We start from the raw sequence: 20,299 nt of genomic DNA on the forward strand, positions 1-20,299 counted from the left end.
ACTTGATGCGTCGGTTACTGTGCGTGGAACAGCGGCAGACTGTCAGAGCGTCTTGCAGCGAGGTTCGTTTGCCGCGTATTGTGGACAGTTGCTTGGTTTTCTGTGCGTTTTTTTCACACGCGAATTAGACTCGTCAAAAGATTATGTGTTGAATACTACGCCGCTCCGACTTATTTGTCGTCATGTCATTGTGATAGTGAGTATTTCTTTCATATATTTTTTATTAGTTTCACTTTTAAGAAATATGTCGAGTTAAAATTATCAGTTTAATCGGTCATATTGTCAAATTTACGACTGGAAAACAATAGTAATGCGTTTTCATGATTATGTTGAGCGTAACAAGTTAATTATAGTGTTAAAATGTCGATTTACTAATTTGTCATTCAAAAATGTGTTTTGTAAACACAATGTCGCTATTTTTTATTATTACATAACCTAAAAATATATTTCGGACAATTTTTAATGAATTAATATTAATTTATTGATGTTTCATTACGTTTACAGAATAAACTATTTTCATCTAATTTAATAATATGGAAAATGTAGAAGAACATTCGTCGAACGCTACAATAGACACTGAAAATAATGTTTTAGATGATATTAAAAAAACAGACTTTACGACAGAATCCATCAGTAATAAAGTCGAAGATTTAAAAGATGTAAACGAAAAATCTGATGATGTAGAAGAGATGGATTCGTCTGAAGTGAACGATTCTAAAGATAACGGTCCAGAGGAAATGGATTCGTCGGGAATTAAGAATTTGTATGACATCAGTGAAGATGTAGATTCAACAATGGCTAATGCTTCTGAAGATGATGACGATAACGATGGAGATGCTGATGATGATGATGACGGTGAATCATCGGACGATATAGGTCAAGCGCCGCAACGCCACGACAGCGACGAGGATTCTGCAGGAATAAATTTCGATCGACCGCCAAAACGACCCGGAGAAGTAATAACTATAGACTTAGATAGTAGCGATTCTTCAGTTTGTCATGTCGAATCTTATATAGCTAGTGCTTCGGAGGCGAAACGATTAAGAAAAGGTTGTTATATTATTTTCTAAATACGATAAAAATAAATTTTGCCGCAAAGACAATATAACTATTCTTATGTAAAATTACATGGTGAATTTTTCATGCACGAAAATTAACAACTTCCATAATGAAACAAAAATATGTCTTCCGGGTGGGCGTCTTAAAACGAAACCATTGTGGCCGTTTTCCGAATGTCAACAATAGAATACGCTCTTCAAATTCTTGGGTGTTACGAATTAATGATCTCTCTTTTGTTCTTGTTTGGCAAAGGTCATATATTCGATTGCTTTTTATTTGTATGTATTTATATTAACACTTATCTGCCGGCCGTTAATAATTGTAGCAAATAGTTTTCATTGGATTTAAATGATTTTATTCGTCATTTACTAGAGAATCCGCACGCATAAAAATCTCCTCACAAAAGTTTTTATAAAACTAAACTTGAAATTAAATTATTATTTTTAATACACTTTTATTAAGTAAAATTGTTTACGTTGACATAAAAAAGTTTTGCATAACAGAAAAGTGACAGTTTATACCAAAATAATGAATAGAACTAATTCGCAAGTCGGAATTTTAGGTGAAAGAAATATTTTGATGCATCCCAGATGCGTGAAATTTGCCCCTGTTCAAATTTTTATTTATTATATTTTTGTAGTACATATTCTCCTTAAAAAATGTCACTGGTTAAAATTTAATTTCGAAACACGGAAAATTCTAGGCCCGAAGTTTACATAGGCTTTTAGTAACGGAACGTTAACGATAGTCCAGAAAAAAGTGGATTTTTTTGTAACCCGACGCATAAGCTTGGATGAACGGAAAAAAACATTTTAGAATAATTAGGCTGTATTCTAATTCTTCTCTATTGAAGCACGGTTGTCTGAAAAGTTCACCGAAAGATAAAATTTGTCGAATGGAAAATATACCGATCTGAAATTCGTCAAACAGAATATTCACCGATTCTACAATTGATCGTTGAATTTAATTTATGCCCTGGTATAATTGGTATAAGAAAAAAACTACATAATACGTGAAAACATAGATAAAAGCAGATCATATAAAATTACTACTAGTTTTAATCGATTATTTACTTAAAAGTTTTGGGGATTTCTAATTTTTTAAATATAAAGCCAAATTGTACCGTCCTTTTATTAATGTTTTTTATCCATAATTCGTCAAACTTCTCTCGGCTTAGTTTTTTTGTTTGGGAAAATTTTATAGTTTAATTTATTGAGAATATATATTTTTGACAAAAATATATTTTATGTAAATTATCCATTAATTATAAAGATTACGGTATTAAATTTCATCTTGTGTTTATGGGTATTTTTAAATAGTAAAATATAAGATACAAGTAAAAAGTATGGACAGGAAATATTATCAGCTATTAAGATTAAAAATTGTAATGATTATAAAAAATATAATCTTTCTTTAGATTGTTCATGGTTCTTTGAAAATATAATTTTTTTAATTTTAATAACAATTTAGTTATTATTATTGAATATTTTACTATTTACAACTCACTATTCACGAGTCGTTTCGAAACTAAACCATAAAAAAATTGCTGAAAAATCAGCAAACTCGTGCTATTATAAAAATTCCCATTGCGCGATAGATAGACTAAGATAAAATTAAAATAGTTTGATAATTTTTTAGGCACTACAAATACTGAAATTTTTGGAGTAGTATTTTCTAATCAAATTATTTGATTAAAGTTGTGTCAAATATGAATTGAGTTATCTCGTCTTTGTGGTAGAAAAAATACAAATTTTTAATCCATTGCCTAACAATAATATTTTTTTAGGTAGATCACCAACTCCTACTGATTCGTCTTTCGAGTCCGAAGAATCGGAAGATTATGACGACGATTCTATTATATCGGACGAAGCCGAATCAGTAATAGCCGGGCCGTCAATTTTATCAAAATGCGTTAAACAACTGAGAAGAAAATCCGTGGACGCTAAAGACTTTGACTTGAACGATTGTTTCTGTCAGCCGGAAACGGAAGAACAGTTCCTTTCACACTGGTCAAACAACGAACCGTACAAATCCACAAATCTGACTCTGCACAACCATCCATTTCAGATATGTATCCTTGATAATTTCTTATCCAATCCCGATACGATAGATTGCGTTGTCGACGACATGAATACTTTGGATTGGTCGAGGAGAATAATGGACTTGTACGAATTTCACAGAACGGTCGATTTAAAAAATCTGACATGGCAAAGAAGTATCAAGTGGATATATGAACTGTTACAAAATAGCGTCATGGAGTGGGTAGCGAAAGTCACAAACATGGAATTGACGCACATATCGGCATCTTGTGCATTATATGGCCCCGGAGACCATTTACTGGTTCACGACGATATGTTAGATGATAGGAAAATTGCGTTTATATTTTATATGGCGCCGTGGGACATCACTGTAGACGATGACGAATCTTCGGAGAAGGTTTTAAAGATTATTTTTTTATATGCATATTTAATAGCTTAACGATTCTATTCGTTTTTGTAGGTCGGTTGGAAAAAATCAATGGGCGGAGAGCTAGAATTCTTTGCCGTCGATGAATTGAATCAGCCGTCATTTCCTGTAGAAAGCTTAGTTCCTAAAAACAATACGTTTGCTTTTTTTAAAGTTGGATCTAAGTCATTTCATCAGGTGCTTATTTTAAAAATAAATCAATTAATCATTTCTTTATTCAGTTAAATTCATTCGATTATTATCTGTAGGTATCAGAAGTCTTGTCGTTTGATTATCCTCGATTGACTATAAATGGATGGTTTCATGGACCTCTACCGTCAAATCAAGAAGCTAATGTAGAACCAGAATATTGTGAAAATGTCGAAGTTTTGCCACCTAACAATGATATTGTACGTAAATTTAATGCTACGTATGATTTATATTTTTCTTAATTTTTATTCCATGATAATTTTGCAGTTGCAAAATGATCTCAGCGATTGGATCACGCCAATATATTTAACACCGAAGTGCAAAAATCAAATTGTTCCAAGATTTGAAGATACTTCGGAGATCAGTTTAGAGAACTTTTTTTTGGAAACGAAGTATAACGATCTACTTGAAATTTTACAAAGAGATGGTATATATAATTTATATTATTTAGAATTAGACAGATTATTACAAAACTATAATATATTAAGATAATTAAATAACTAATTTAAAACCAATGTTCCATTAGCTTACTAAATGTAAGCAATTATAATAAAATAAAATTTAAGTTCAATCAATTTGAATTGAAAATTATATCCAATGAATCGTTTTTTTACTTCGCGAGAAAAAAGCAAAAACTGTTTGTTGGAGTTTTGATTATTAGGGTGACATAAAAATATTGTTCATGGTTTTTATGAAGTAATGAAAGATCTGGATTTAATTTACTAAACCTATATTTCATATCACATCTTGATTTTACATAGTTCATTAGCTAAGAAATAACATTTGATCAATCAGATTTAGATTGGGAGAAACGCGGCCCATTGAACCTGCGCAATTACGAGATATTGCCTTTGAATCATTTGGACAAAAATGATTCACATCAACTATTAAACGATTTTACAAAGTTGCTGAGCTGTAAACATTTTGTAAATCTACTGTCAGACTACGTAGCACAGAGTAAACTGAATTTGAAAGCCTTTTGTAAACTAGAAATTCAAAAATGGACAGCGGGTTGTTATACGGTATATATTTAATTTTATTCTAAGCTCGTTATCATCGTTCCTCAATTGATTATAATATATTTTGTTCTTCAAAGGTTCTCCCTTTGAAAGGAGATTACATCGTGTCCGAAATAGACGTTGCCATTTATCTCGGATGTCCAGATAGACTCGTAAAAGGAGGCACTATCACTTACATTCTTCCCGAAGAACCAGACGCCGATCCGGCCATCTCGGTGTTTTTGAAGAACAACGCTTTGAACATCGTCCACTGTGAAACCGGCTTCGCCAAGTTCACCAAGTACATCAGCAAGTTGAGCTTTAAAGAAGATGAAACATTCTACATTTTGGCATGCAGCTATAGAGATACGTCCGCGAAATAAATTTATACGTACTTAATAGGTGAATTATAAAAAAAATGTTTTACAATATTGTCGAATATCAGTCAGTTTTAAAAATATTCGTGAATGCGAAAAGATTGCTATGCAGTCTGTAGTTAAAAAAAAACAGTTGATTGTTATTTTTCTTTACAAATATGACCAAATTTTAATGTAATATATATTTTTGAGTAAATTGTATCAATATTTTTATAACTTGAATTTTCTTTGTTTAGTTCATTTTAGAAATGGTACTCGAAGAATCATTTGAAGTTTTAAGAATGTGATTATATATATACTTGAGAATTACTACTTTAAGAAAATGCCTGTATATTCTTATTTGACAACAGAATCTATCTATATATATACATTTATTATGTTAATTATAAAATCTGATCAATCTATCACTGACATTGTAAACTTTAAAAAAAATATTTATAGCTTTTGCCTTATAGTATATGGTGCAGGAGAGAGAGTGTTAACATTTGTGTAGAAAACAAGTCAAAAATTTCGCCAATTTGATTAAATGTTGCCATACTCAAATATTTTTAAGTGATAATAACAGAAATAAAGGAGAAAATATATATATATGTTGGAAAAATTGGGATAAAATTCGTGAAAATGTATTAATATTTAACATATTGGAGTGTTTTTGTAATGAAGACTGCAAATAATAAATTATTATTAAAATCATTCTATCACTATTATTGATAATGTGATTTTTTACGGTGGTTTTTAAATGACATGATACAAATCTATGTTTATATAATAAATCGGGACAACTCGGTTAATATAAAAATATATTAACATTAAATGCTATTAAAACTACTTTATCATTATTGTTGATAAAGTAAAATAAAATGGTCGTTTTTGAAAGACGTTATAAACACTAAATCAAATTAAGAATGCTTATTTGTTTATTATTAAACAGTGAAAATTCTGATCATAGATGATACATATATGTATATTTTAAGTATATTTCAATATATATAAAAATAATAATATGTTTACATTGCAAATATTTTACAATTATGTTAGTAATTTACATTGATATGATATACTTACATTTCCTGTTTTTTTACACAAATTAAAAGTAGTTCAGAATTTTCGTTTGCGCAATAATCCAATCTAGACTAAATGTCAATTTCAAGTTTTATGTGAAAATACACTCATTTTCAAATACTTTGGTATTTGAATTTTTATAGGAAACAAAAAGGTTTCCCTTTGCCTTCTACACCAGATTTGTGTAGAAAGGGAAAGATAAAGATTTTTATGTAGCGTAATTCTTATACACTAGAACAATTATTTTATTTTGTGATCATAGCTGAATTTCATTTGGCAATTATTGTAAATACCTAAAAATTATAAATTTTAAATATCTTTTAGTTCCCTATTTTTTATGTTTTTATTGTTACAAAAATAAATTTCCGTCAATTAAAATTCATATACAGTAGACCCCCAATAACACGGTAAATTAGGGTGCCAGTTACTTTATGTGTGAGAGAGCCAAAGGGTACGTACATATCGCAAAAAATTGTGTTTTATAATCCCCCAACTACACGCAATTTACCGTGTTATTGGGGGGTCTACTGTATTTAAAATATGGCCAAATCTTGGTTTTTAATAAATTTAAATCGATATCGTTTTGTCTCATTTTGCATTTTAAGTACAACACCCCTATATATATATAAAAATCATATTTTTAGGTAATTTACTTCGATTTAAATTGAACTGCCGAGACTAGATTGAAGATAAAAAATGAATTAAAAACCAATCTTATATTTTTATTAGTATGCACAGCTGTATTTGTGAGATTTGCATGCAATTATACACAACACAGGTTGTCCATAAGTAAATCAATTATTACACGTATTTCTTTGTTCGCACGTGGCATATAAAAATGTGTGTAAAGCTCGGTTCACACTATATAAAAAAAAAGTTATATAGTATGGATTAAGTATTGTGTATTCGATTATTTTAAAATAAAGCATTTAAATTTTATAAATAATATTTTATTTATGTTTTAAATTTACATAACCAAAGTAATACATCGTAATTATATAAAATAAAATCAATGTATATACATATGGGTGTATGTCGATAGATATTAAAATAATTACCATGATCGTTGATTGGCAAGTTTAAAATCGAGGTTAGGTTCGTTCGCAGCAAAAGCCAAATAAACGACACTACTGGAAAGCTCGAGTGTTTAAAATTATGACTGCAATTTTTCATGATATTTATTTACAACAGACATATACTAATCCCAACACATCACTGTTACATAGTAGTACAATTATGTAATCGTTGATTTAATTGATCAATAATGAATCTTATCGAGTAATAAGTCTGGTCAAAAGTCAAACCTTTCGATCTATACATACATATATAATATTGAGTGATTTTTTACTAATTGCGTGGTTATCGTCAAAATAAAATTTTGCACATTTACTGTTTGTTGTACTAATGTGGTATACAAATACAAAAATGGCCCCAATAATAATACATAGAAAACAATTCAGAGTGCTTTCGACCGATAATGCAAATATAATCGCACATTCAATAGACGTCGATCGAAATCTCTCGAATTAGAATATAATTATTAACATAATGCTCGTAAATAACGTAAACTATAATTAAATATGATACTATATAATACATAAAAAGATGATGATATAGATTTAGAGCTTTATCTCTAAGAGATTTCAGTTGCAATTTATAAATTTCAAATTAATATCCAATGCGTCGAAATCTATGTAAGATTAACTTCAAATTACGCTAATGAAGATAGATTCAATCTCGACTAACGTTTGAGCATTATTATCTTAAGTTTATAATGTACAAATGCGACAGTTTTTGGATATCTATAACATAATAAAAAAAATATGATTAAAATAAAAGATTTAATTACCTCATCTTTTATACATACACATACGTAAATTACTTTTTAATAATAAATAAAATAAAAATGCTTTATTAGCTTATTCAGATTCAATCGTGCTTTCAGCCTTCCCGCAATTTTTTTAAAACTCAACTCAAAAACTATTCATATAAAATAAACTGGAAGCCACTCATACTAAAAAATATTTTTATATTTTGGAATTTTGCACTTTCATGTTGAAATAAAATTATTGCCAAATTTTACTTTAAAAAAAAACAATCACAAATTATTTGACAGTTTGTGAACAAAAGCCAGATTATCAGACTTGAACATCAACTTCTTTTCGGTTTGCAGAATCATAATCAGTAACCGTATCTGTCTTGGATGGAAGTCATCATTCCGTTTGCAAGTGAGCTTAACTTTCCGGCTACATTTGTGACGCCTTGACGAAGGCTTTCTTTGACGTCTTCTAAATTTTCCAACGGTTTGAAGTTTAAAGAATTGGAACTCCCTAAAAAAAAAAAATAATATATAGCAAACTGAGTGGTAAGGTATTAGTATCGGATATATATCAAATTTAATGTTAGCTCTTAATACTAAATTTTGCTTAGTTGCACTATAGGACCCTGATTAAAATATAAACTCACTAGATTAATACTTACTCGGTACATTTCGATCCGGCGTACCGAAGAAATCGGCCGATGATATACTCGTACTACCTTGGAATCTATTCAAATTAGCGTCCCTTTCAAATTTAGTGTTGGCATCGTCGCCGAAGAACTGATCTGAACTAATAGCCTTTGCGCCGGCAAACTTTCTCACGGCGGTATCGCCACCGCTGCTCGAGTCCTCTGACTTTTTATTGGAACGAGCGTTCGAACTACCGCCGAATGAACTTGAAGTAGCTGAAAAACACATTTGAAATAAATCATGCGATCACATGGAAGTGAAGATATTAAAATATTTATATATAATACGCACGGAGACGCATTGAATTTTTAGGCGTTGAAGGCTCGCTATCGAACATTCCTCTAACGGGCTGCTGCGATTCAGGCTCTATCACCTCCCAGGTCATGTTCGAGGAGTTATTCGAATTGCTACTGCTTCTGTCCTTGAAGTCGAAGAAAGAATCTGGTGTCTTGCTCGACGAGTCGTTTCTGTACATGTTAAAGTTTGACGAAAAGCCTCCAAAGTCTTCGTAATCATCCAGAGCCGACGATTTGTTTGAGTTGTGCTCCGGTGTAGCAGTCGCATTTTCTTGTTGAATTGTCTGCATGTCGCCGAACGCCGAGTGAGAAATTCCGCTACTACTAAAGAAAGAGATCTAATTAATATTTTTTGCAAGCTTACAGTTGCATTCAAATCAGAACAAATTAAAATTAATATATACCTTTTAGATTTCGTAGAAGTAATAGCCATGCCTAATCTTTCTAATTCCTTAGCTTTCTTCTGATCGGCCGTGGAAAGTTGTTGATACGCTAAACGCATCGAAGCAACAGCGGCTTCCTCGTCCACTTTTGAAATTGTCGTCGTTTTCGTTTCAGTGGTTTGCTATTATATACATCACAAAAAATATCATTTCAACTTCAATTATTAATCATATTATTCAAACATCAAAATAAATTATTACCTCGACTTTTAATTTATCCGCCATAGCTGCTTCTCGTTCTATTTCATCGAAATTAGCTTTGACTTTAGTAGCTCCTAAGCCTCCCTTCTTTCCCCCTAACTAAATACAATGAAATCAATATAAATAAATACAATCATAGTGCATCTTCACAACTTACTTTTTTTGCTGGCTGAGCTCTTCGACCTCCGATCGAAGGTTTCCTATTTTCATCTATAGCCAAGTTAACGTCAGTGAGCTGTTCGACCTTCGGTCCCGATCCATTGCTCACTTTATCGTCAATTTTTGGACTAGCGACGGTTTCATTTTTATTTACAGACGAAAGGATGTTCTAAAATACATATGCAAAATTATACACTAGTGTTCTAAATAAATGCAATTAGTCACACACTTGAGATATGTGTACTCAATAGAAAAATAACTAGTTTTGAAATGTTAGATAAACTAAACGGGAGGCACTTACCTGTTGGATAATTGTCGTATTAGTGATTTTTGATAAGGATTGGTTAGTCGCAAAAGGCACAAACTCGTCACGTGGATTAGTGTGCTCCTCAAAGAAATCTACCTCTTTCTTCTCTTCCTTCACCTCAACGGGTTCTACGTGTGTATCGATGAAGAGCTGTAAAAATAAATAATGTTTATTAGATTGTTACATCGAAATATATTTCTCATTATTTATTAATATCAAGATTATATATATAAATATCAACTATCTATTGTATATGGAAACACTGTAATAAATAATATATTTTTAGTTGCTGAACCTTTTGGGATTATTATCTAAATATTTTCTCCTGAAGAATATAATTATAAAATGTATCCGATTCAAATGCATGATGTTACATATAATATTAACAGTTATTGCACAGAAGCTATAAAATCGTGTAATTGGTATCGTAATATAAATACCTATCTAAAGTTCAATCTATGGCTTTTTTATATTATTATTACGATTTTTAAGTAGTAAGAATTTAACGAAGTACATCTAAACCGAATTTTGACCAATAGGAAAGTGTAAAAAAATAATTGTCCCTTCTCAGAAGTCAAAAATCCACATCAAAAGCAATAAAATCGTGCCGTCGTGGGAACGCTTGTTACCGAGCGTTCCCACTGCGATGGCACGATTTTATTGCTTTTGACGTGAATTTTTGACTTCTGAGAAAGAATAATTGTTTCTTGCGCTCTATTTACAAAATTCGATTTTAATATACTTCAACCAATCCCTATTTATTAGAAGTAATAAATCATCATAGTAATGGGAGCGTTCGATTCTAGATCAGGCATTTAAACAGTGTTTCTAAATGGGTCGCATAATTAGGTTATGTAATGAATACACTTGTATACAAATATAGTATTATATATTTATTTATTTAAATTAAATTAAGACCATTGTATCTTAACAAGTTACCCTAATGCGTCACGATGGTCGAAAACAATAATTGTATTATTTTAATACACAAAAATATATATAATTAATACATATAAAGAAGCAAACAAAAAAAATTATAAAATATCAAAATTAAATGATACGAACTGGACCAGCTCCTTGTAGCTGACATTAAACAGGTCAATGTGCAATGCCAGCGTATTAAGGAGTCGGATGGCCATAGCCATAGACGAATCGGCAAGTGCAGACGTCCTAGCCCCAACGGTCAACAAAAGAGGACGCGATCATAATTCTCGAATTCCTCCAAAACCGGAATTCCTCGAGAATAGCTAGATTGTCGACAGCATCCTTCAGTAATTTGAAGAAATGCTTAGCGATGTACAACTTTTTGCGAGAACTCAGCAAATCGTATCCCAACGCTCCTAAAAGAAAGGCGCTGGGATATAAAAACGGATAAGAACCAGATATCCTTTTATAAGGGTATCTTAAAACCCTTTTTGATCGACTAAATTTGGTTATTTGGGTATTCCAAATTATATATCCCGATTCAAGAATGCTATGAACTAAGGTGTCGTAGAGGATGCGAATAACTGACGAATCGTCAAAGTGAAAGGCGTTCCTCATAACAAAGCCAGCATCTTGGAAGATTTATCACAGACGTCGTGTATGTGTAGAGAGAACCTCCACTTGCTCTCAAAAGTGATTCCGAGAAGTTTCTCTAGTCAAAATGTTCACACCAAGATCGTAGGAATAAACTGATGGCGAATGGGTTCGAGAAAATGACAATATGGCACTTTCCGACACTAAAAGCAGATAGTTAACGGAAGTCCATCTCCAGAGTCTAAATCACTCTGTTATGAGAAAGAATCCGCAATAGATCGAATGCATTTATACAATTTTAAATCATCTGCGTACAGAAGAAAACTTGAATTTGTATCTGCCGTTATTTATGTCATTAATAAGTAACATAAAGAGCAGAGGGCCCAGGTTGGACCCTTGAGGAACCCCCGGAGGGGTGAAATATTCTTTCGACAAACAGCCGCCATATGTTACAAACTGTCTACGATCGCTCAAATAACCCGAGAATAACCGAGTTAAATTATCAGAGAAACGAGGTTTGACATTTTTAAAATAATAACCCATGACAAACCTAGTCGAAGGCCTTTTTAAAATCTGTACGTCTACTTCAATTACCGCATCGAGAAATTTGGTCACCGTTTTGGTGAAAGACAGAAAGTTAGTAACAGTGAAACGGGCGAGACGAAACCAAATAATATATATTACAAGCAATATTGTTCTAAAATGGTAAATCGCCTCTACCGGTTCCGTCTTATCAGTTTACCTTATGCATACCTTTTGAGAATTTATCTAATGGGTATATGAAGCACCATGAATTCGGAAATTCCATAAAGATAAAAAAATGCATTTTATAATCGAAGAAATGCAGTATATTTAGTCTCTTCTGAACTATCGATCGAACTAAAAGGTGTTTTAAAATTAACGCAAGATTTGAATTTGCCGTCATTTGTGCAGTAAATGTTGGCAACCCTGAAAAATTCAGAGATTGAATCAGTTAGAGACGCTAAGCACACTGGTCGTCTAAAAACAAGCCGTTCAAAGGTCAATATCGAAGCATTGCGTGAGTGTTGGTGAAAATCCCGGAACATCAATTCGGCGTCGTGGACAAAAATTTCAAATTTCAAGAAGCTCTTTACAGCGTATACTCACAAAAGATCTGTCTCCATGCTTACAAAATTCAATTAACACAACAACTGAAGCACAGCGAAGAGAGTTCGTTGAATTTAATTTCGTTTGTTAATTTTGGGACACCCCATATATTGCGAAAATTGCTCTACTTTCAGTGATCTTTTGTGATTGTGATTTTAATTTAAAAAAATATTTTCAACCACCACAAAATGGACGAAAGTGATGGAACCTTTTTGGAAAATTTTGAAGATGTGTTGTCCAACACCCCAATATAGTGATATGTGCGAAAGTGATTCTAATTCAAGTGTACGTGAAAATAGACAGTTTGATGAATTTACTTTCATCTAGTGATGGTGAGTGTGATAGTGATATTATCTCAGAAGAATGGAGTGAATTTTATCCAACATGGGATAAGCAAGATTTCAAAGGTATTCCAGGGGTACAAGTTTTTAACAACAATAGTGAAAGCATCGAAAAAGTGGGTAATTTATTTATTGGCGATGATTTATTCAAAATAATAGTTTCAGAAACAAATTTATATCATCGGTAAACATCTCACAAATACAAAAATATAGAAAAAAACCGCACAATGGAACAATGTGAACTGAAAAAGTGGTTGAGTTTAATTATTATAATGGGTGTTTAAATGATTATTGGTCAACGAGCCCCTTAATCGAGACGCTGATATTTCGAAAAACTATGTCAAGAAATAGATTTAGACAAATTTTAACTTTTTGCATTTTGTTAATAATGCAACAATTTCAAATAGTACAGATAGGCTGGCGAAAGTGACACAAATTCTTGATTACTTTTAGGCAAATACATGCCGAAGAATAACCTGTCCCTGGATGAGGGAATGATTCCATGGTTAGGTACTTATTTTTCGGGTATTCAGTTTTATGAAAATAACCATACATGGAATATTGAATAGAATGGTTTGCAAGTCAAGTCAGATAGCGGTTATATAATATTTGTAATTTCAAATTATACACCGGAAATGCAGGAAGATTGATAAACATGGTGATGAATATACTAAGCCCATATCTGGACAAGTGGCACTGTATTTATGTTGACAATTTTTATAATGGCGTTTTACTCACAAATGATTTAATTTTATGGAAAACAGGACTCTGTGGAACAATCCGGAAAAATAGAGGTCTGCCAGAATCTCTCAAGTATAAAAAATTAAGGCCCCTACAGATGAAATATATATAATGATATATGAAGTGTTGATCGCGCCGATCAATACCTAAGCATGTTACCCAATATTTAAAAAAAACAATTGAATGCACAAAATGGTAGTTTTTTTATTTATTTTAATGCGTATTGTTTAATTCGTTCCGTGTCTATCAAAATTTGAATCTTATGATTCTGAAGATTTCACCGGTTTCTAACACATCGATTCACCAGAAAGGCTATCAGATAAACTAAAAAATCATCAGGCAATAAAAATAAAAATGGGAAGAAATACATGAGAAGAAAGTGTTGTGTTTGTTCTGCACATGGAATAAGGAAAAATACAGCGTACATGAGCAGAAGTTGTAAAATTCCTCTTCATAGTGACAAATGTTTTTATACGTATCACTCATTTTTTTAAAATGAAATAGATATAAAAGTAAATAATAAAAATAAATATAAATAAGGATATAGTGTAGTTTATGTGTAATTAAAAAACTAAATGTGTTTGTGACAGTTGTATGCAGAAAATGGACGCCGAAAAATTTGGTGAGTGCAAATCATATTATATTATAAATGGATATTTTTTATAATCGTTTTCACAAAAATTTAAACATACATATTATTAAATTATAAGAAACTGGATTGTAACCATTGCAACCATTTTCAATTTACACGAAATATTAGAAAAATGAAAAAAAAAACATATTTATTCGTCATAGCCATACATTTTTAAATACCCATTACTTATATTTTGGTTATGTATTTCTAGGAAATGCATTCCTAGCATATAACTTATATTTTTAGATACACTTAATTCTAAAAATAATACCATATATGCAATCGGATGCTGCCATAGCAGCGACATTCGAACGCAAAGGTTAATATATTTTATAATGCTAAACAATCAAAGAGAGCATTCAGTTTAGAACAATTTCTGTTAAAAAAGCATTTTGTGGCATTTGAAACCTGATCCTAGTATGAAATGTCAGTGAAAAAATTCTGACAGTTAACAACTGTCACTTCTTTCTAGAGTTAGAACTACACAGAAATTTTGGAAGTGACTAAGCTGAAGTGAAGCTTGTTAAACTGAGAAATTGATTTGACATTAAGTTAAAAATTCACAAGACAACTACTAATATAGATAGCGCCATACACATTAGTGAATTTCCTGTTATGGGCTGTGTGACACAAGCCCATCAGCTTGTGATTCATGATGCTATTTTTGTTACATAATGAGTGCTGAAAAGTAGGTCATTTTAAATGCAGTGAGCAAGCAAGCAAACGCCTAGATAACAGCGTTTTATTAAGCTATTATTTAATAAATAAATATTATTAAAGAAATATATAAAAAAAAACGGTGAATAGTATGAACCTCATACTAAATTTTTTTTGAATAAAAATAGGCAAAAGATGTGAAATTTTATTTGATATTGAGTGAAATATATTTTTATATTCTAAAGCAGAAGTAAGATTCTTAGGTTTTTCATTAACATTGAAATTATTGAAAACCCGATAATTATATTTTTCACCGTGCAAGAATATGGCACGTTCTTCGCGTAATTCAAACAGTCTGACAAGGAGTTTTAATGCAACAACCATCCAATTATAGTGTAAATAGCAAGCATGTATTATATGTTGACTATCCACATCTTCTAACATAATTTTAAGTTAAGTTTTCATGTTTATTGCTTCACTTAAATTGCATTTTATCCTGTTATTACTAAAACCTTTTTAACCATTTTAACCTGTTACCTACTAAAACTCTAAATTTCAGTAAGAAGTAATAAAAATGACATATAGTGGTATGTTCCATTCATTTTACCAATAAAACTGTTATATATTTTATAAAAAAAGTAAGGGATTTTTAAAATTTAGATCCAGTTAACTGTTTCAGTACCGCGAAAGCATTATATCGCTCGATGCGGTCACGATGCCGTGCGAGACTTATTTACGATATGAAAAAATATTACAAGCATATTGGGTTTATAGTCATCTATGAATAGCATAAAAAATTATGATAATTTGAAGAGTTTTAGAAGTACGAAAACATTTTTTTGTTTCTTGAGCGGCGCCAGAGATGTCACTACGTTCATACATAATATGTCGTTCGCAAATAAAATATAAAATAAGTATCAAGAAAGTTACGACATTTAGGCCTTATAGGGACGTGAAGCGGGTCAACAGGTGCTATCCGAACGTATATGACCAGTTTTTTAAATTTTTTTCTCTCAATATGCACCTCTATTTTGTTTCGAAATGTGAGACAATGAGACGCTTCTTCTCAACAAAAACATGCTTTTGTTTTCGAAAAACATTTGTCGCTGTATCTACTATAACCGAAATTCCCAGAATTTGTTTGTTGAACGAAAAAAATGTTGGAAAGGCCCACCCTGTATTATTGGATTTTATTTCAGTCAGTTCAATAATTCGATTTACGGTTAATTTTTTTTTAGTTATTTAATTTATATGCAAATCCGCACAAAACATACGCTGATACGGATTCAATCTTTATGTATATCAAATTCGTTCCAAGCATTATTAACTATTGTATATACAGCTATTGCAACGAAAAACTACACACGCATAATACAACTAGAGCCAACATTATATTGCATCTTCCCCACATTTTTTCCAGAAAATTTTGTTATAAATATGTTCATTAAAGGGTTGGCTTTCACTTAAAGTAAAAAAATAAAATAAACATTCTGTGTGAAGGACATAAATGAATTTTTAGCTATCCATTGTTTATTTGTCCTGTCACAGCTAGCAAGAATTGATGATTTTACAACTAGGGTATCTCATGCGAGAACTTTCAGATCTTTATCTTCCCCACATTTTAAACTATTATGCCATAAATAATATTAAAAACACAGCAATATGTTATGCAAATAATATAAAATTAAAAAAATTTAGCGATTGTAAAAGTAAATAATGATTATTAATCAATAATTATTTTTTAATTAAATATTATTTTACAAGCAATTAATTGATTTTTTACACTAATTGGTTGAATAAATTAATATCCGTAAATACTAAAAAAATTAATAATGAATATATTCGAATACTTCGTCCATTTATATTCAATATTCGAATAATTGAGAACCATGAAACCACATAATCAGAGATTCACAATTCTGTTAATCTCTGATCATGTGAAAAATGCATACCAGATCAACTGTTTGTGGTCAAATACAGTTTTACTGACCAGTGAAATTATAACTTTACTGAGAAATATATTTGAGGAGAAAACAGTAAATATGGCATAAAAAATTTAAATTGCAGCTGACTCATTGAGAGTATATATTATATAAATTCACAAGTATATAGTAATTTTAATTATTTTTTAAATGTGACATATATGTATTTAAGAATAAAGCTATTTGGGAATTTTAAACTCTTAGTCGATGGTATGTGGTTCTGTGACGAGTGGCAATGTTAGTATCTCAGAAGTAGTCGTATTAAGTGGATGCGTACGTTTTCGACTTTTGTTATAATAAAGGTGACTAGATAACCTCTTCAAAAATTTTTGTCCTTCTTTGGCCTCGTTGACAAAAAATTTTCAAATGAAATTTTTTAACTTCCACAGCAATATATACTCGAGACAAAAATTTTCGACATGTTTTTTTTATTTTAATACCTTATTATAATGATTGTTTCGTAATAATTTTCTTATTTTCAAATTTAAATCAGTAAATTTTACATGTACACTAAGTGTTCATCACAGGAGTTTTACTAGTTTGATTTCAATGGGTCGAAGTGTTTAGTAACTCTTTCTTCTCTACGCAAGGTGGGATGTAGATTGAATGTTTTTAGCAATTACTTTTCAGTCTTCCTGATATTTTATTATATAAAGGCTATGCCCAAATGTTGTCATTTAAGACCTCATTAACTTAGACTGGGACTATATAAGATGTTCAATTTGGTAAAGAATCGATTATGCATACCTGAGTGCCGTAAACTTTCATAGCATTTGTTGATAAAGTTGAGAGCTTATCTTTGTAGAGTTGCGCTACTCTGGAGCTATACTTTTGTCTGGCATCATCCGTTATGATGTTATGCTGACGGAAGAACTGTCCCTAAAATAGTATATCAGCATGAATATGGTTCACATTATATACAAAGCGAATGATTAAATGTTCAATTACAGCGTTGGCGTTGCCTCCTAGCTGCATGTTGCGCATCTGAGGCCACGTCCAGTTGGTGTCGAGTTGAGTGGACCTCACAAAAGTGAGGTGCACGCCCAGACTGCGGTGCACCGCCGAGCAGTCTAGGCAGATGAAGACGCCGAACGTCACGGAAGACCATGTTGGATTCCGAGCGCCGCAGTCGAAGCAGGCCTGCGGGCATATGCAATAATGACATTGACAGTTAGCGGTACGGGCTCAGGGTATGGCCGACGGCGGCTCTTTTGACTCACTTTGTTGGACGGGGAGTTCCTGAGGCGGGCGAACACCGCCTCGATGTCCTTGGGCGCCGGGCCTTCTGACATCTTCGACGATCGTCGGTCGACTCAACGTCACCCGCAAACGTCACACCTCCGACGACAGGGCCGCCAACGTCAGAAGCGGCGCTGACAACATGAGCAGTGTGGCCATAGACACTGACACGTGTCCCATTTTATTGTTTATGGTACTTCGTTTTTTTCTTTTTATTGCGCAAAAAATAACATTTAAATGTTTATTATTATTTAAAAAAAAATTAATCGACTTTTATGAATTTCTACTTTTTTTATTTTAGTAAAATAAAATTATTTTAAAAAGTTATTTTTTACATAAATTATTAATAATGGATTCGAGTGATATATTATTAATTCCCGGTGAATAAACCAAGAAGCATTTTTAATCATTCAAATTAGGTTTTGTTTGATTTGTAGCGTTGTAACATATTTTTTGTGATTTATTTGTATGCAATTAATAAAGGGGAAACATATAAAATTATTGGTTCAATGATCGATTTGTATAAGAAAAGTTTAGCCATAGTTTTTGTATTTCTCTCTCTATCAGTTAAAAAATAATATAAATTTATATAAGATTACCAGACGTCTTCCTCAACATTTTCGTCCTCCTTTACACTTCTTTTTTTCATTAAACAAAAAAATCGGCGTTGCTTCAATTACATTTCTCGAGGAAAGCGCACTTGTTAAGCCGAGTGAAATTTTATTTAATCTAATCTCACGATAATTTTATTATCTTATCAACAAACATTTTGAATATATTATGAAACATGTATACAATTTGCATTTGATCTTTTTTTATCAGTTTATACAAAAGCGCCCGTGATGCATAGCGTCGCGACTCAAATTTCCAGACCTCGGGTTACCAACCGTTCACTCTTCTTTTCTTCAAACTGGCAGTACTGAAATAATTTTAGCGTTAGGGAAATATTGAAGATTTTTAGTTTAAATTAATTATCGAATATTTTTTTAGTTTACAAATAAAACACATTTATAGATATTGGTTACTATTATTTATAACAACATTTTTCATAATTCCATCCTTAAGATTTAATTTTTAAATCATTTCATATATACTGAAATATATTTAAAAAATAAACATTACTAAACATTGAAGTAGTTTGAATATAACTTTTCGCTTCTTCATTAGCTTTCGCGCTTCTTGTTTACCTGCAACCTTCACCTTAATTAGAAGGTCGCATTAAGGAAGTGAAAGACCAGTGAAAGTCAACGTTTATCTTTAACCACGCTTATGTTCAAATTGTTACCCAATGGTATACAATCGAATCGCAGCTCTTGACAGACTGTCGGACGACTACTCTTGAACATGAGACGCTGCAGGTTTGCCTTTGCTGTTGGCCATGTTCTAAATAAATCAGAGCAATAACAACTGTTTTTATTTACATATTTAATATATTGTTATTGTAGAAATATAAAGATGCAAGGAGAAGGGGAGAGTTTAAATAACATTTTCCTCTAATAAACCATATGTTTCAAATACACACCTCAACGAATTATGTTTAATTCATGATTTTAAATGGTAATTAAGTGTTAAAAGTAAAATTAATATTAGTATAAAAATTGGTACAAAAATAAACCAACAGATTTAGATAGCACACTATAAACAAAATTCATAACACTTATACATATTTGTATATTATTTAATTAATATAAATGTTGCTTATCTATTTTTATATAAATATATAACCCAATAAAATAACAACAACGATACATTTAATTTAAATGGATTGTTTATAATATATTTCAAGAAAAATATATTTTTTTCATGTAACTATTTCATTTATTATGGTTGTTTAAGAAATTCAATCATATTTATGCTATAATAAATCAAATTTGTCACACATAACTTATAATTGCTGTCTTTAAGCATTTTACATGATTGATTTATATTTAATTTATAGAAAGTTTGATAATATCAATATTTTTCCTTCTCGAACGCAGACGATAAACGATTA

The 20,299-nt window shown here is 31.2% G+C and overlaps 2 protein-coding genes across 3 annotated transcripts; one reads left to right on the forward strand and one right to left on the reverse strand.

Annotated features, from left to right (window-relative positions):
• On the forward strand, nucleotides 1-5,782 carry sud1 (Prolyl 3-hydroxylase sud1). Its single transcript, XM_088193810.1, has 8 exons — nucleotides 1-196; nucleotides 505-1,050; nucleotides 2,846-3,495; nucleotides 3,559-3,702; nucleotides 3,774-3,914; nucleotides 3,982-4,141; nucleotides 4,510-4,736; nucleotides 4,811-5,782. The coding sequence occupies exons 2-8, from the start codon at nucleotides 534-536 to the stop codon at nucleotides 5,093-5,095; spliced, it is 2,124 nt and encodes a 707-aa protein (XP_088049936.1). The 5' UTR covers nucleotides 1-196; nucleotides 505-533; the 3' UTR covers nucleotides 5,096-5,782.
• A 2,196-nt stretch (nucleotides 5,783-7,978) lies between these two features.
• ArfGAP3 (ADP-ribosylation factor GTPase activating protein 3) lies at nucleotides 7,979-18,415 on the reverse strand. Of its 2 annotated transcripts, none has more exons than XM_088193812.1 (10): nucleotides 18,288-18,415; nucleotides 18,016-18,207; nucleotides 17,815-17,946; nucleotides 10,061-10,216; nucleotides 9,758-9,928; nucleotides 9,601-9,699; nucleotides 9,361-9,521; nucleotides 8,952-9,277; nucleotides 8,633-8,875; nucleotides 7,979-8,481 (listed from the first exon to the last, which is right to left on the reverse strand). In XM_088193812.1, the coding sequence occupies exons 1-10, from the start codon at nucleotides 18,357-18,359 to the stop codon at nucleotides 8,333-8,335; spliced, it is 1,701 nt and encodes a 566-aa protein (XP_088049938.1). In that variant the 5' UTR covers nucleotides 18,360-18,415; the 3' UTR covers nucleotides 7,979-8,332. The 2 variants fall into 2 exon arrangements, with proteins under 2 accessions (XP_088049938.1, XP_088049937.1); XM_088193811.1 differs by having other exon boundaries at nucleotides 8,952-9,280.
• Nucleotides 18,416-20,299: the final 1,884 nt, after the last annotated feature.

The sequence above is a fragment of the Plectrocnemia conspersa genome, unplaced genomic scaffold, assembly GCF_051122295.1.
Source record: "Plectrocnemia conspersa isolate PC_06_02 unplaced genomic scaffold, ASM5112229v1 ptg000010l, whole genome shotgun sequence".
In the NCBI taxonomy this organism is placed as follows: Eukaryota; Metazoa; Arthropoda; class Insecta; order Trichoptera; family Polycentropodidae; genus Plectrocnemia; species Plectrocnemia conspersa.